General features: G+C 41.2%; 1 protein-coding gene across 1 annotated transcript in view; it reads right to left on the bottom strand.

The window, feature by feature from the left end:
* Window positions 1–15,767, bottom strand: part of lrig1 (leucine-rich repeats and immunoglobulin-like domains 1) — a 35,716-nt gene extending 19,949 nt beyond the window's left edge. The window contains exons 1-3 of the mRNA XM_038277890.1: window positions 15,565–15,767; window positions 2,502–2,573; window positions 1,099–1,173 (exon numbers count right to left, since the gene is read on the bottom strand). Coding sequence (XP_038133818.1) covers window positions 1,099–1,173; window positions 2,502–2,573; window positions 15,565–15,767 — 350 coding nt within the window. The remainder of the gene's footprint in view (window positions 1–1,098; window positions 1,174–2,501; window positions 2,574–15,564) is intronic.
* Between the last annotated feature and the right edge of the window lie 25 nt (window positions 15,768–15,792).

The raw sequence follows: 15,792 nt of genomic DNA on the forward strand, positions 1-15,792 counted from the left end.
TCTACTGTGAGGGAAGGGAACATGCTAATGTGTGGAACTCAATATAATATTTCTTTGTGGCTGGGCAGATTTTTGTGGACAGTTTCTGATCTCCTCTTATGTCGATCCTACGTTTTATCTGATTCTACAGCAACAAGAGAAATTAAACACCTATTCCATCACATCCATCATTAGCTAATTATCTAAACTAAAAAAGGCAAATTTTAAAGATTTTACATCTGAGCTTAGCATAGTTAGCATTATTAGCAATAAACAGTGTGTATTCCCAGCTTGTTTATTATTAGAGGATATTGGAAAACGATTTAGAAACAAATAAAAATGTCTTTTTTCTTTAAATATGGTTTGCAACACCTCACCAAAATTGGCTCACTTTTAATCTTCTTCTCTCAGTTACTTGGCTTTAGGTACAATTTGAACCATCTGATTTTTAAGGTGTTATCCAGCTGGTATCCGGTTTGATCCAGTTATGCAGTAAATCAGCCAATATTAATCACAATCGCATTTTTTATAACTTGCTCACAAAAACATGAAATCTGTGAGCAGTTTCCTCTCTCTTCACTTGTTGTTACCTGACCACATCACATGAGTGTTTCGACTAAGCTGGAGGGGAGAAAAAAATAAATTGTCAAGCTGCTGATAGACTGCTGAGCTCACATTTGTGACACACACAAGCGCAAACACGCCCTTCCCAAATACGGCAGTAAATCTCCAGTGAGATGCCAGCGCAGGCAGTCCCCAACAGGCACGGTTTCACAACCGAGAGCAACAGAGTTGAATCCATATACGAGCTGACACTCCAAACAGGCAGCGGCAGCTCGCTGTGGACAGGACCACATAGCCGGCTAATAAGAGCCGTCGCTTGCTTAACCGTGTGCTAATCTCTCAAGACAGGACTCCTTATTGACGGCAACAGGGCTCAAAAGAGAAATGGGTTTTTGATCCTCTTTGGTGCAGCCGGGTTACATTAATAATAACCTTCATGTTAAATGGATGTGACGTCTGAGATCCGGAGGAATCTCTAGACTAATGGCTTATGAATACAGTGGAAGAAAATATTTTCCTGGTAGCATTTCAAGCAGAAATCAGGGCAGTACTCACAGGTAGAGGGATGTTATTTTGGAAGCAGCCTGTCCTAAATCTGGTATGGACGTGAGCTCATTGTGATCCAAGTGCCTGAAAGGAACAAAGCACAGGTCAGAGAAAATAAAAGTCCCTGAAAACAAAAAAAAAACAAAAAAACAGCAAAGACTTTTAATGTTTTATACATTAAAGACAGAAATAAGATCCAAAGTTAGTAAGATTTGTTACAAGAAAAGATATAAAAGATCCTAAAACACATTTTTTTCAAGACATCACTAAGTTTTGAACCTTTGTGAGTTTGCTAAATTCGATCTGGACATAAATCAAAGGATTTCAAACAGTACTTGTCACGTCTGCCGCAGAGCAAGCGGCAGGTCATCCTTGTAAAAACCAAAAATAACACGGGAGTAAAACAGATGTCCAGGAGCGTATGACTGGTGGGTCAGCCTGCCAGAGATGTCACCAGTGCGTGTATTATCGGCCGGCCCGCACCCGTGTGTGTTTGTGCCGCGCACTGGTGCTGAGTGACACAAAGCCAAGCCCCTCTCCTCACCGTATAAAATATTTACAAGGCCAGTGCTGGCCACAGTATCGGATGGTGGAGGGGAAGGCTTAATATAGAAAACCACCACTTAATTCTTAATTGGACTTAGTTCAAGGCAACACAGAAGGATGCTGCCGAGAATCACACCGACATTGTTCTGCTTCAAGTCATTTACTTCCCACGCCTTCAACGTTTTCACACTTGGACGTGCTACCACCGCATACCTCATAGTATTTTACAAGGTTATGTTATATTACATAAAGCAGTATATAATCAAGAGGGAGAAAGTTTTAGAAAACAGGAATAAAGAATGTTGTGTTTAAAGAGGTCTTGAAAAAAGGTGAAATAAAACCAACTAAACAAATTTGGTGTTTAAAGGAGAGAAGCAAAAAAAAAGGAGTTTCCAGTTTGTCTGCAAGAAATCCAGGGAGGTTTTTTATTCGGCAAGGAGAAGGTGTGAGTTGATAGAAACCTCCACATAGCATGCAGTGGGTGCTGAGTACCTCTTCAAAAGCAACGCTATGCCAAGTTCTCTGTCATGATACTAGAGCGAGAAAATATTAGATTTAAAAAGCTCTAAAACTGAGATGCATTTCCATTTTATTTCTGTTTTTTTTGCTTTTATGTTTTGAAAAGACCGCTACACCTAACCCTTGTGAAGACGCCACCCCAATGGCGAAACACAGTGGTGGCAGAATCAAGCTGTGGGGTGGCTATTTTTAAGCTTTTCCAATTATTATTTGCTAGAAATGTTTCCCATATACTCTGATCTATAGATTTAGTAAAGTTGAAAATACCCAGAAAGTCAAGGGGTAAAAATATTATCAAGGCACTTTATTACTGGAATTAATTCAGATTTATAAAGTTGAATACTTACAGTTCACGCAGGTTAGGAAGATTAGCAAAGGCTTCGGTGCTGATGGAGGCCAGCTTATTGTTTCCCAGATTTCTAAAACAGGAAAAAAGCAAAACATTTACTTGCGGTATTAAATATGTAATTTGAATCCTTTTGTTGTTTTTTTTCGGGTGTATGACAAGTTGCAGCAATTACAATTACATTTCCAGTTTGACAAACCAGCCTGATCCGTCCACACTTCTGAAAACACTACAGTTCATAAATCCAGTCGGCCTTCGAGGGACGACTCCGGATCAATACTGTCGATACGGAGCGCCTCTCTCCTGGCTCACTTTCCAAACATGACCCACAGCCCATCCATCTGCTGCAGTCAATTTGCACTTTAGGCTAACGGCGTATTCAATAGCTGGCAATTCACTTGTAAGAGAGGCTTATTAGAAAGCGATTTGTCTGTCGGTGCAGCGATACTGCTGTCAAACAGGTGAAAAGGCAGGCAGACGACGGTCACCGCTTATGAAGCTCTCATCTAATGAGATTTTTCTTGACGTAATAAACTAAATTAAAACGAGGCAGGAATCACCAGTAATGCAGGCTGCGTTGGCAGAGAGCAGCAAAGGGGAAGGTTATTCTAGGTGAGACAAAGGGAACCCATAGCCCCGCGTCACTTCCCACCCCCCCTACCATACAGACATGACAGACGGCCTGCAGAGGCTGGGGACAATTTTACCTGATGCGACACATTCCTGGAACTCTAGTCTCCGAGTGGCCTTAACGACCGCGGCAGGAGGAGGAAAAGGAGAAGAAGCCGTTACTTCACGCCATGCATTTAAGAAAGTAAGAAGAGATATTAAGGAAGCTAATGTGTTTCAGGCTGGGTTAATAGCATGGTGCACTGTTTTTCTTAAAAAAAAAAAAAACAATCCATCTCAATCACAGTCTAACTTGACGGATTTCCCTTTCTTGTCTTCTGTGCTCAATTGCAGATAATGACAGCTTCTTTGGCCAATTTTTTTTCCCCGACTTAGGTGTGTGAGACGAGATAATTGCAGAGCATGTGTCTGCCTTGGAGGCATAGTGTGCATACGCACACCCCCCTACTGACAATGGTGTGCTGGGAGACCTCCCTTTCTGGGCTGTTTGGCTGAATTGTTGAACCCATACAACCGGGTGCCATTAGAGCAGAGCTTAGGAATCACTGTTCACACAAGTGGCCTCTGCCTGGAGGTTGGTATAATCAACCACCACATAAACACACTAACGGGGTAAACTATGGAGAGTGATTCATGTGCTCCAAGAGCAGACAAAAAAGCCTTTCTTGACCTGATTTTTGGCAGTGAAAACATATCAGTCTTTGGGTTGAGAGAAAACATCCAATGATTGAAGTCTGGACTAAAAAAGAAAGCGCATGGCAAACATAGAAGTGACTCACCAAAACAGAAAGGGGAATCCAGTTTGAGCGCTAAACCTGCCATACGGGTGCTAAAGGCCACGGCAACAAACAAACAAAACTGTCTTTTGTACCGGTACACAGGCATGTGTGTGCCTTTCTCTCAGCCACCTGTGTGTTTACACAACTCACTCTTGTTCCCTCCACTTATTCCAGACAGATTTATTCTCTTACTTATCATATCAGATAAGTTTCACAGTGCTTTAACACCTTCTGTGGCAGGAGATGGTGATAAGACTGCCTTTCCTGCCTCGACGACTTCACCCCCCTGCCTCCTCCCTCTCAAGGAAAAACAGAGAGGGCGGTTAATGCTTTCCAGAAAGTGACCTTAAACCCTTAAAGGCCATTTCTGGGGGAACTGGCTGTGACGGAATCAGAAAGACGAACATTTAAACGGTAACAGAAAAACTAAATGTGAGGGGGGAATAAGAGCTAAATCCTGCTTTTAGATTCTAGATTTTAAAAAAGCATTAAAATTTTGTGGCAACGCACGTTTATATTAAACACTATTGAAATTAAAAACATCCTTAACCTGAAACTGTTTCCACTGCTTTAACCATTTTTGTACAGCTCACAGGTAAAAACTGTTATTTCTTCCAATTGTTTTTGAACATGCTGTTGCAATCAGTCAGCAAAAGGTCAAAAATCCCCCAGCAGAACTCCAGAAATGTGATGTAAGAAGACCAAGTGAGGGAATAAGTGATGATCCGCGATACAGAGGGCTATTTCCAATCTCTCTGTCTAAAGCACCAAACACACAGGATCCTATTTTGCGTTCGATCATATCGGACGAGGTCGTGGGGTTTAGCACTAATTGAGATTCAATGGGGACGATCACACCCGACACGATTTTACACAATCTCTGACTGAGATGAACCCCAGGTTTATTTTAGTCAGACTACGCAGCAATTCAGCTGCAATTTCATGGGTCTGACAGGAAGAGAGGAAATATTACAAAATAAAACATCTGCTTTGGTGAAATACAAAATAAGATCTGTTAATCGCACGGGGAAACAGTCTGATTTGGAGTTGAACAGCACGCATACAGCAGGAGGGACAGACTCATGCATAAATAATCAGTGAAATATTTTCTTAGAATAATTTCTATGATGAGTTCAGGATGACAGAAAACAGAAAGTAGTGACCCTCTTTGGCCCTCGCAAGAAACAAAACATGGGGCAGACGGAGCAGATTAATGCAGCTTATCACTCTCCCCTCTTTATGACAATAAAGAAAAACAACAACTCAGACAAATAGGGCTTTGCTTTATAGCCACGCAGGTTGTTTTAATTTTTTTTGAGTAATTTATTTATTTTTAAGAAGTTTTCATAATCTGCCCTAGTCAAATGCGGGAACTTTGTGTGGCACAGAGACAGAAGTGCAAAAACATCTTCACAGATCTGTTCACCCTGCCTCATCGGAGCCTCTCTATACAAAGTGTGACATCCTTTGTTTGGGGATGCCCAGGTGTTCCCACACCAGAGAGAAGATATAATCCGTCTAGTGGGTTCAGGCTTTGGCCCAGATTCTGCTCACAGTAGATCATGCCCAGAAAGCATCAACGGTGCAATGACTTCCTTGCTAGCTCCCCACAAATCCCCATCTCTAAGGTTGAGTGCAGAACCCCTACAGATTACAACATGCAGAATTTTAATCCGCCAACCCATTTACTGCTCCCTCCTACAATCAACGATGCAAACGTCACCTTTAAACACGCACAGGATGCACACTGAAAACATGTGTCAACTATTTCTCCATTTTAACCATTAACTGGTTTACCCGCAGGAGAGATTTAACAATAGGGTTTTTTTTTTTAACATCAATACTGATTATTGTTTTGAAACCAGCCTAACCAATCCCCAACGTGTGCTGCCTATTTTGGGGGCCAAATTTTGAAACCAATATTGCTTTTTTGTTGTTTTTTTTACATGATAAAAATGACACTGATAACAAATTTTAATACATTCTCAAATTGAAGTACGTATTACCCCCCCCAAAAACTGTCCACAATCAATCAAAACTATCAGCCAGCCAATGTATTAGTCTAAGCAACGGGGCTAATATTTGGTTGCCGCCATTGTGAGTAGTTTGGTAGAGAATAGGAGAGAAGATTATCCATCATGCTGCCAAACTGGGTTGCCTTAAACCTAGCCACCTTAAGGAGGAATCTAATTCCTGCCATTTGTATCAGAGCTCTTGTTCTTTTGATCACAATCAATATCTTATTACCACAGCTGAGGGGATCCTAAGCTGGAATGGAAAATCAAGAGCTTTGCTAGTTGGCTCAACTTTTTCCTTCATCTTAACCTCTTTACTGCAGAAGAGGCAACTGTTCATTCTCCTTCTCCGACCTCCCATCGGGAATCCCAATCCCAACCAACTTGAAACAAATGTGAACAAAAGACAAAAATAAGGTTGCCGTACTGTTTGTGGGAGACGTGGGGAATTAAGGACTTGCAAAAAATAGGAATACGTCGCCATTATCTTTTCCATTTCTTCAGTGGATAAACAGGGAGTGAACTTTGCTCACTGAAAGTGTGAAGTGATGTCAGCGATGAGCTGTCTAGAGCAGAAAAGGCCCATTTCAGAGGCCCATAAAGCTGGTCAAAGAATAACCTGCGATTCAGAAAGCCAGACGCAAACTAACGCACCGCTCTTCCTGTCATTAAAGGGACGCTTTATGGCTCTGAAACTGCAGTGAGAGTGTACACAAAGCTAACACCAGCTCCGGGCCACCAATTTACACACAAGTCGAGCAGGGAGGGAGAAAAAGAGGACAGTCTCTTATCAGCTTCGACGAGCATATGCCATCCGGCAACATTCGCTATAATAAAGATAAATCTGATGAGCTAAATTTTTCCCAAAACACTAATAAATATAAAATCCTAGAGGGGCAAGAAGAGGGCATATTTAACCAACACATTCCCGCCATTCCCTGTACACTAAACAAAGCTGCAGACAGACGCTTTGAAATCAGTCGGGCTAGAAGGGTAGGCTCCTTTTCTGAAGGTGGCCCACATCTTGGAGCCACGTGTTCTCCCAGATGCTGCATGGTGGGAATGGGGGAGCACAAGAATCACTCCAAACAAACAGGCACGATAAAGGAGAAGCTGTGCACTACCCCCGGGGTGCCGCGTGAACCCGTGGCTAGGCCCACCAAGCCCAGCTTGGACGTTAAAGAGCTCCAACAACATCAGGTCGTCCGCACTGCACGCTAGCGAGCCCAGAGGCAAACACAGGCTCATGCTCCCGCATTAAAACCCAGGTTCAGATCAGATGACGATGTAATTTGTTACAAATGGCGCCAGACATTATAAGCAGAGGGAAATGAGTGTCTCCAATTAATCTGAAAGAATAACATAAACACGAGATGTCTCTTTAGCTGGGCTATTCGTACAGCACTACAGCAAGGCTGACCTTATGCTCCAATCTTCAAAGTGAGGAAAAAGATTGCTTTGTCCAATTTTTTCCCCCATGGTGTCGTTTGTTTTACTTACAGAACAATAATTGTCAGTGATGGTAATTATTTCAATTGGAGATGTCTAGACACTGAGGTTTTACTGCTCTATGGAAAAAAAGAAAAAAAAAAAAGAAACAGAAACAGGACTCGTATGAATCTTCTAAATTCAAACATAGCTACTTCCCCCTGACAGTTTATATATTACAGACATCAGAGAATTAAACATCAGCTTATCTGTACGTTCATGAATGATGGCTTTTTAATAACCAGCTCCATTACAAAATCTGAGGTATTTAGAAAACCTGGACTGTATGATGGATCTTCATAGATTTAATGTATTCTTTAAATTAAGCATTGTGATCTGTGAAATCAATGCTTGTAAAGACATCCGGTACCATCCACACCAGAACGAGTTTAAGAACACATTTAAACACCGACATAAGAGGGTCTAAATTCCAAAACACGTGTGAATTTAACTGACTTTTATCAGCTAGAAAAAAAATTATAATAATGCAACAAATCAAAGGTAAAAAAAAAAAACAAGTTAGAAACAAATGAATTGGCTTTGTGTGTAAAAAGCCCTAGATGAGACGATGTGACGCTTTCTCACATTTTTTAACCTACTTCATGCTGTCAGACAGGTTCACAGAAGAGGTCAACTAATTATTTAACAAGGGGATAGAAGTCATTATAGGGATGGAATTATTTTAAGATTACCTGACAACTCAAATATTTTCTAATTCGTACATTTTAATTTTTTGTCTAAACTAGTCCAAACTGGAAAGTGATATAAACTGACACGGTTCCCCAGACTCTGTAAGACATCTTAGGAACGCTTCAGACAGCCAAAAATGGTCCAAAGTCCAAAATAAAAAAGCCTTTCCTCTCTCTTTGAAGCCATGAATGTATTACCGGCAGAAGCCGATCCACGTCTTCACGCTGTACCCTCTCACTCTCTCTCCAAGTCACGCTGCCCCCCACCCATCCACCCCCACTCCGCTCCAGTCTTCTCCAGATTTCCAAACTCCTACCAGATGTTTGGACTTCACATATGATTCATTGATCAAGTTCCCTTTGTAGACGCTGACTTTGAGGGAGAGCAAGAAACCCCCTTCCCCAGAAAACTTGGGAGCTGTACACTGTCCTTACAAAAGTGCCATCTATTCTGCTGAGTGAATTCCTGCAGGATGACTTGTGGCAGCAGCTGGTTGATCATCATCAAAGCCTGAGGGGGAGGCCATGAGCTCATCCAGTATCTTTGTGTTCTTGTCAGACTTTATCTCGCTCCATCAGACTTTGTCAAGCAGAGGATCAACCTTTACCGATTCTTTCCAATTTGTTCACAACTCACTTGTTGCATGACTTATCTCCCAAGGTCAAAAGAGAGCCAATTAGAGGGAAAGTTTCCTGATGGAAACTCCTGGTGCTTTTACTAAACACCAGATAAGAGGGGCGAAAGTGAAGAGCAGCTGATAACAATCAGTGCAAGTGATAATAAACTCCCCCCTAAAGCTTCCAGTTGGGACTTCAAAATATCCGCCAGAGAACATACAAGTCATAAGGCTAGAAAAACTATGACAATAAACAAACTGGGTATAATCACTCCCCAAACCGCAAAATTACAAGGCTGTGGAGTGAGAAATGCCCCAGAAACCACAAGGGGTTCAGCCTGGCTGAGAGCGGCTGCTGTTGCTGCATCTTTGCCCAAACCGCTGAAAAGTTCACGGGTTCTTGAAGATGACGCGTTCTGCAAGCTCAGCGAACACCAAGTCTGCCGCTCCGTCACGCTCAAAGCTCCTACCTTTGCATATTTTCCATACCAAAGGTTGGGTCAGAGTAAGGTAATAACCTATACAGGAGGATGTTGTGTCTAACAGCATGTGACGCTAAGCCAGGCTGCCCTGTTCGATTTCCTCTGGCCTCCCTGTGTGTTACATCATTTGTGACGGTGGCTGAGGTTTCTGACCACTGACATAACTTTTAACAGAGAGCAGAACCAGCCTGAAGGCAGCCACAGCAGCAGACCTTCACGGTAATAAAACACTTCCATGCACCCCCCACCTCAGATCTGAACACACAACCACCCGTGCAAGGCAAGCGGACCGACAGCCACCACCCACTCACCCCAAGACAAAAAGTAAAGGCTCCCAGGGCCTACCATGAAACCACCAACTCTGACCAGTTTCCTGAATGTTGCAGCGAAAGCGGCTGCCTAGTGGTGACGGCACTAACCAGTAAGGTTTTCCACCATGAGGACAAAGGCAACAATCAAGGGCTTCCCTCCAAAAGAGCGACAGGTAAACAGCAGTTTGGCTAGACATGCCAAATAAAACTGTTTTTACACCAGAAAAACGAAACGTATAACCTGGTTTCATTCTCAAAATAAAAACAGAGAAGCATCAAGTAGTTTTAGTATTGCAAAAACTATATTTTTCTATGTAAATAACATGCAAAGCAAAGGAAATGGCATTTTTATACTTGTATTCAGAAGATTATAATCTCTTTATGCTGTTCTGCTCTTCATACGGTAACCTCAGCAGCCAAGTAAACTGATACTAGGTGCAAAATAAGCAACACTTTTGATCAAATTAGCAAACAACGTAGCATTGTCTGATGAAACAACCATTTGGTGAACATTGATAGTCAGCTGGTTGAAAGAACCAAGCTAAACGTTTGCCTTTTTCAATGACTACATCCTTTTGGAAAACCTGTACAGTCACGGTGTGGAAACTAAACCAATCCGAACACTATAGGAGCTGCATGAAATAATTAACCAGCAATTATCTGCTCGTTTTTGTATCACTCTCTAAAGAACACCGAACTGTGAAAAAAGCATTGCATTTGGTAGAATGATAATTTGCTAGGTTTACGTAACGGCGGTTTGTTACTTTTAATTGAGTTCATGTATGAGGAGAAATAATGATTTGCTTTTCATTTACATGAAAGGTAGTATTTCTTGTCTTTATTTGAATGCATTTGTTTAAAATTTTAGGAAAACTGGCCAGGCTGTATAATGATAGGAAAATATGAGGGTGAACTAAAAAAAAAAAAAATGTATTTGGAGGCAATATTTAATTGCATGCCATATAAATTATTATCTTATAAAGTATTCCTTGGAAGCAGTCATGCAAGGAGAGAATATAAAAAAAAAAAAAAAAAAAAAAAGGCAATTTACCAAAGTAAAACAGGTGTATGAACAAAAAAAAAAAGAAAACACAGAAATCTTCTAACAGAGCCAGCTGGCTGGCAGTGCACAGCAGCAGGTAGGGGAGGAGCAGCCTAAGCTTTATACGTCCACAGAAAATTTTCTATGTTCCACAAATAAAATGATTGAATAACGGAAACAGCAAAAAGTTTTCATCTTTAAAACCTACCTTACCAATGGCCAGTGCGTAGCAGCAGTTGCAGACATGAAAACGCAGAGAGAGCGAGTTAAAAAACTGTAGACTTCCGTCAGGACTTTAGTGCGTCACGCAGTAAAAGAAGAAAAAAACAAACAAACACAGAGACACTGTATCAAACAGACCCCTGGTATCTGCTCCATCTTTACCCGACGCAGCGAATTGCAGCCAAAATTAGCACTGCCCCTGCTTTTATTTACTCACAGAATCCCATTACGCCAGCGGCACTGTGGGTAAAGATGCTTTTTGCACACATTACAGTGACAGCAAATAAGATAAAGCACCACTCCTGCGGGGGAATATGCAACAGTGTGAGAGACTACTCACTTTGGATTCTGTTAGGCTATTCATCAATCATGAAGAGGAGTCCAACTCCTCAGGCTAATGGTCAATTTGCTAAATGTTAAAGGACTTCTGACGGAAAACAGCAACATGTGTGCTTGACCCAGATATTCGTAACTACAAGGCTGTGTTGTAGTACAGTCAAAATAATCAATCTGCGATTGAAGACAGCGCAGGCATGTTGATTGATGAAGCATTGGTGTTATTAAAACCGCAAGCTACTTAAAATAACGATGATTTAAGGTCTGCATGGTAGTGTTCTCAAAAACTGCCCCCTTCAGTCCGTTGTTGGCCCAGCCTGACCTGCGGCGGACATGCCAACATGTTTGCTTGCCACGAATCCTCATCAAGGCCCCTTGTTCACAGAGAGCCGTTATAATCGGGGTCCTGATGGAGGGGGGTATTTTGACAGCTGGAAAGCATTGCCGTTTTGTTTTCTTCCACCAACAGTTGTGGCCTTATTTGTGCCAGTGATGGATGAGCTGCAGGCTAAAACCTGCCCTCTGGTAACCGATCTTCCCCACACAAATACTCATCAGAAGCCCCTTTTTGCTGTCTGATAGACGGTGCACAGCGTGAACTGATCAGGTGAGCTGCAGCTATTTAAGTCCACAAAAACGCACAAAACAAAACCGTATATAAAAAGCAATAGGGAAAAGTTTTTATTTAACCCAAGAAACCCCGACGTAGAACTATCGCTGCCACCTGCACAGACACACCCCACCTCCAGAAAACGCATACACAGATTGCAACAAGGTGGAAAAACACAAAGCCAATCAATACAACAATAATCAAACAATTGACAATTTTAAAACAAGTGGAAAAAAGTTATTTTTGCCACCATGTACAGTAAGAAGGCCAGACTGATGCTTATTCATGTTACCATATTCTCTAAAGTTCATTGAACGTGATCCTGAAGCCCTGCCACAAAGAGTTCCTGCAGGTTCAATAAAAATTTTTTATCATATCTTATCTCTGGAGACGGATCTTCAAAGCAAAAATCACAATAGAAAGGCTAAAAAGTCAGAGTGTTCTTCTATCACGAACAATCGTTTTCATTCTAAGGGTTTTTTTTGTTTTTTTTAAGATGTTTATCAGAGGGAGGGGGAAATGAATAAATATGGGAAAAGGAAGCTTGAGATTTGCCACATTACTGAAAACACTCCTGCAGGTCCTCTACACCCAGGGAAAAATTTTAAACAGCTCTCCCTGATTAAAAACACAAAACAAACAAACATAGTCTTTACAACAAAGTCAAACCCAAAAATGGAAGTACTACCCATATGTTTAATTTCTAGGAAAAGTTACAGGGATGCGTTAAATCCAGTTTCCCTTTAAAGCAAAGGGGAAATCTAGTAGCCTCATTTAGGTCAGCTGGAATACAGTGTGCAGCAACAGGTGCATCTTATCCTCCATGCAGCTGGAAAAAAGGTCTGGTAACTCTGATGCTTTCCCTTGCAACTTATCTTTTATTTTTTTTAACCAAACATGAACCAGAAGAAAGTGAGGAAAGGAGGGACCGATACTCTCCCTTTTAGCAGCGATACAGCTGCTGTTCCTCTGGGACACACATCACAGAGATAGCCGATTCCACAGTGGCTTCCTCCATTTCTCATGCCTCACTGTGGAAACTGGCAATCAGTTCAAATGAAACCAAGAACAATTCATGGTTCCCAATCACAAATTATTTTCCACGCAAGGAGTGAAAAGTACAGCCTGTGTGTGATCACATGAAGAAATGCCAAAGTTTCTAAGGGACATTTTTTATGATTTTTAAACAGGCTAAGATAAAGAGCTTTAGACACTTGGCTATGACTCAAAAAGACACCAGTTGCAGGAACCATATAATAATAACAGCCCTCTACAAAGACCCCAGAATAATGGCGCTCTCTTGCTTTGAGGTGGCTGCCAATACGATGTTACTATCTGGTGGAAATGTGCGACCTTAGGTGTTTTAAAGATAATTCAGAGCCATAAAGCCATTCCCTTTGAAAACAAAAAGATTGCGGCCGCTTAAATCTTAACCGATAAGGTTTGGAGGAGATAACAGAACAAGGATCGAAGCGGCGGCTGGAGTCATCAGCCGTTCTTTACAAACAGAACATTTGTCCCACAATAAGAGAGCTGCTGGCAGACCATCCAGTCCCTGTAAATGTAGACTTTTTTTTTGTAAAGCTGTGTTTCCATACTGCAAAGAAGCAAAGATAAACCTAGTGGAGCTCAGGTGCTTGGTCTTGAAAACGTGGATTTCTGACCATCTACTGGAACCAAACAAGCAGAAAAATCCCTGGAACAGCACGCTTAATTGACACTGATGATTAACGCAGGAGAAAACTGTGCTGTTGGAGCTTCAGGGAGTTAGGAGACAGCACAGAGAGCTGTGTTTTCTTTGGACAAGTCGTCCCCCTCAGCAGGATGGTAGCTGGAGCACCCGAAAGGCTCATAAAATAGTCCAAAGTGGCTAATTCTCAAATGAGCTGACAAACAAGGTATTGGCTGTTTTCAGTCTTACCCTGGCTGGGAAACTGATTTATTTACCACAAATTCAATTTGTAACATGGCTTCCAACGCAGAGAAGGAAATGTGGATAATACTCATCACTAATCTGAGGGAATAATGGCGGAGATTATTCGTTATGACAGGTTTGTTTACTCATCCCAAGCAAACAAGTTTACTCATTATGTCTCTGGGAACATAACTGCTCATTCAGAGAAATGAGGCTATGGAAAGGCAATAAGTTGGGATGGTCAAACACAGATATAAAATACAGTAGTTCCAAAACTATGATAGTAAATCTCCCAACATTTATCCTCCATTAAACCGCTGTAAATAAGAGCCAAAAACACAATACTAAATGAATAAAAAATTTACTCAAAGCAGGGTGTATCCAAGTAGGTCGGATTAAATGAAAAAAAGCACTGAGCTGTGTTTTATTCTGGCAGATTGTCTTCAAGGTCTGACCTGTTGAATCAGTTTCTTCTATAAAGTTATCTTTAAATCCAAAAGTAATCCACATGAGGTTAGAGTTTCTAGCCTTTATTTGTGTGCTTGTCTGCTGGAAATAATGAAACCTATAGTATTTAGAGCATTGGGTTCATCTATCATTTAAAAGTTTGTTTGTTTTTTCCTGACTGTTACCTGCTTCATTCATGCCTCCATATTTTCACCGTCTTTCACATTAAACCCTAAATAATCTGGTCTATATGAGGCTCTGACCAAAAGTTTTGTTTCAGACCCTGGAGCTCAGCAATGAATAGAGAACGATAGTGATGAATAATTGCTAAAGTATGAATAATGCTCTCTAAATCTGACTAATGTGATAATTTGAGGGCTCCTGGGAGTGGCGCTACCCTCTGATGGTTTCAGTAAGATCAATCAATATTTCTCAAGTGAAAAACAAAATTAAAATCACAGGTGGCAACTTCCTCATACAATACTTTTAAATTGGCATCACTTGAGATTAAATACGTTATCTTCATATTTTTATCCTGTACCCGTGAATTTATTTTGACCTAACTTTAATTCCATTCAATTCAGTTTATCAATATGGCGCCAATTTACAACACATGTCCTCCCAAGATACTTTACAATTCACAAGATCAAACAGTCAAATTGATTTCCTTAGATAGTTTTCTATCTAAGGAAAACCAGCTGACTGCATCGCCTCATTGACTCTTCAGCAATCCCTCACACTAAGAATGCTTGTAGCGACAGTGGAGAGGAAAAACTCCCCCTTAACAGGAAGAAACCTCCAGCAGAACCAGGCTCGGTGCGAGCGGCCATCTGCTGAGGCTGAGTGGGGTTCAAGGAGACAGAAGCAGAGATAAAACACTTTAAATGACCTAAACAAAGTTACTATTACAATTATTATTACCAACAGGATTCAGTTGTTGAAATCTTTATTGTTCAAGACGAACAAGAAGCCAGATTTATGAGATTTTTTTAAGGGGAGACTTTTCTTTTTCAAATTACTAATTACCCAGATTCTGACATGTAGCTACACAGTACATTTTGAAGAGTTATAGTAACACTGGTCCCACTCTGAATTAGTGTTAAATTAGAACTCTACATAGTGTATATTTCACTCCAGTTGTTGTTGTAATAACTCTAAAAGAGTTAATGTACTTTGACACTGCATATCTAACACAGTGGAATTTACTGTGTAAAACAAACTGACCAAATATGCACATAGTTAATAAAAAAAAAAAAAACGCAGGTAGAAAATACAGAAACTAAGCAACTGCATTGTTTGCTTATACCTTAGACCGGCTGGATGGACCAACAGGAAAATCTCTCCAGAAAGATTTCTGGACAGCTAAGGCTCTGAAATGTCTTCATTGCATAAAAAATGGATTAAATAGTTAGTTTAAGAGCCCAGTTATCCTGATATGGACAGGTCAATAAATAGTTGAAGGGGTGGGGGGGGTTACTTACAAGGAAACGGTCCGAACTGGAAGGTCCAGAGGCGGGACGGTCAGTTCCCGGCCACTACAGTCCACCGAATCCCCGCTGCAGGTACAGTTAAGCGGGCAAGGTGCGTCCGAACACAGTCCGAATGTGTTGAGCAGCTCCAGCGACAAAATTAAATAAAAAACAAAGCGAGAACCGCATCCATACCGTCCCAGGGACGCCGCCATTTTGTATCCAGTAGAGCAGCGCGGC

This window comes from Cyprinodon tularosa, unplaced genomic scaffold, assembly GCF_016077235.1.
Source record: "Cyprinodon tularosa strain WSP-4 unplaced genomic scaffold, ASM1607723v1 ctg135, whole genome shotgun sequence".
Lineage (NCBI taxonomy): Eukaryota > Metazoa > Chordata > Actinopteri > Cyprinodontiformes > Cyprinodontidae > Cyprinodon > Cyprinodon tularosa.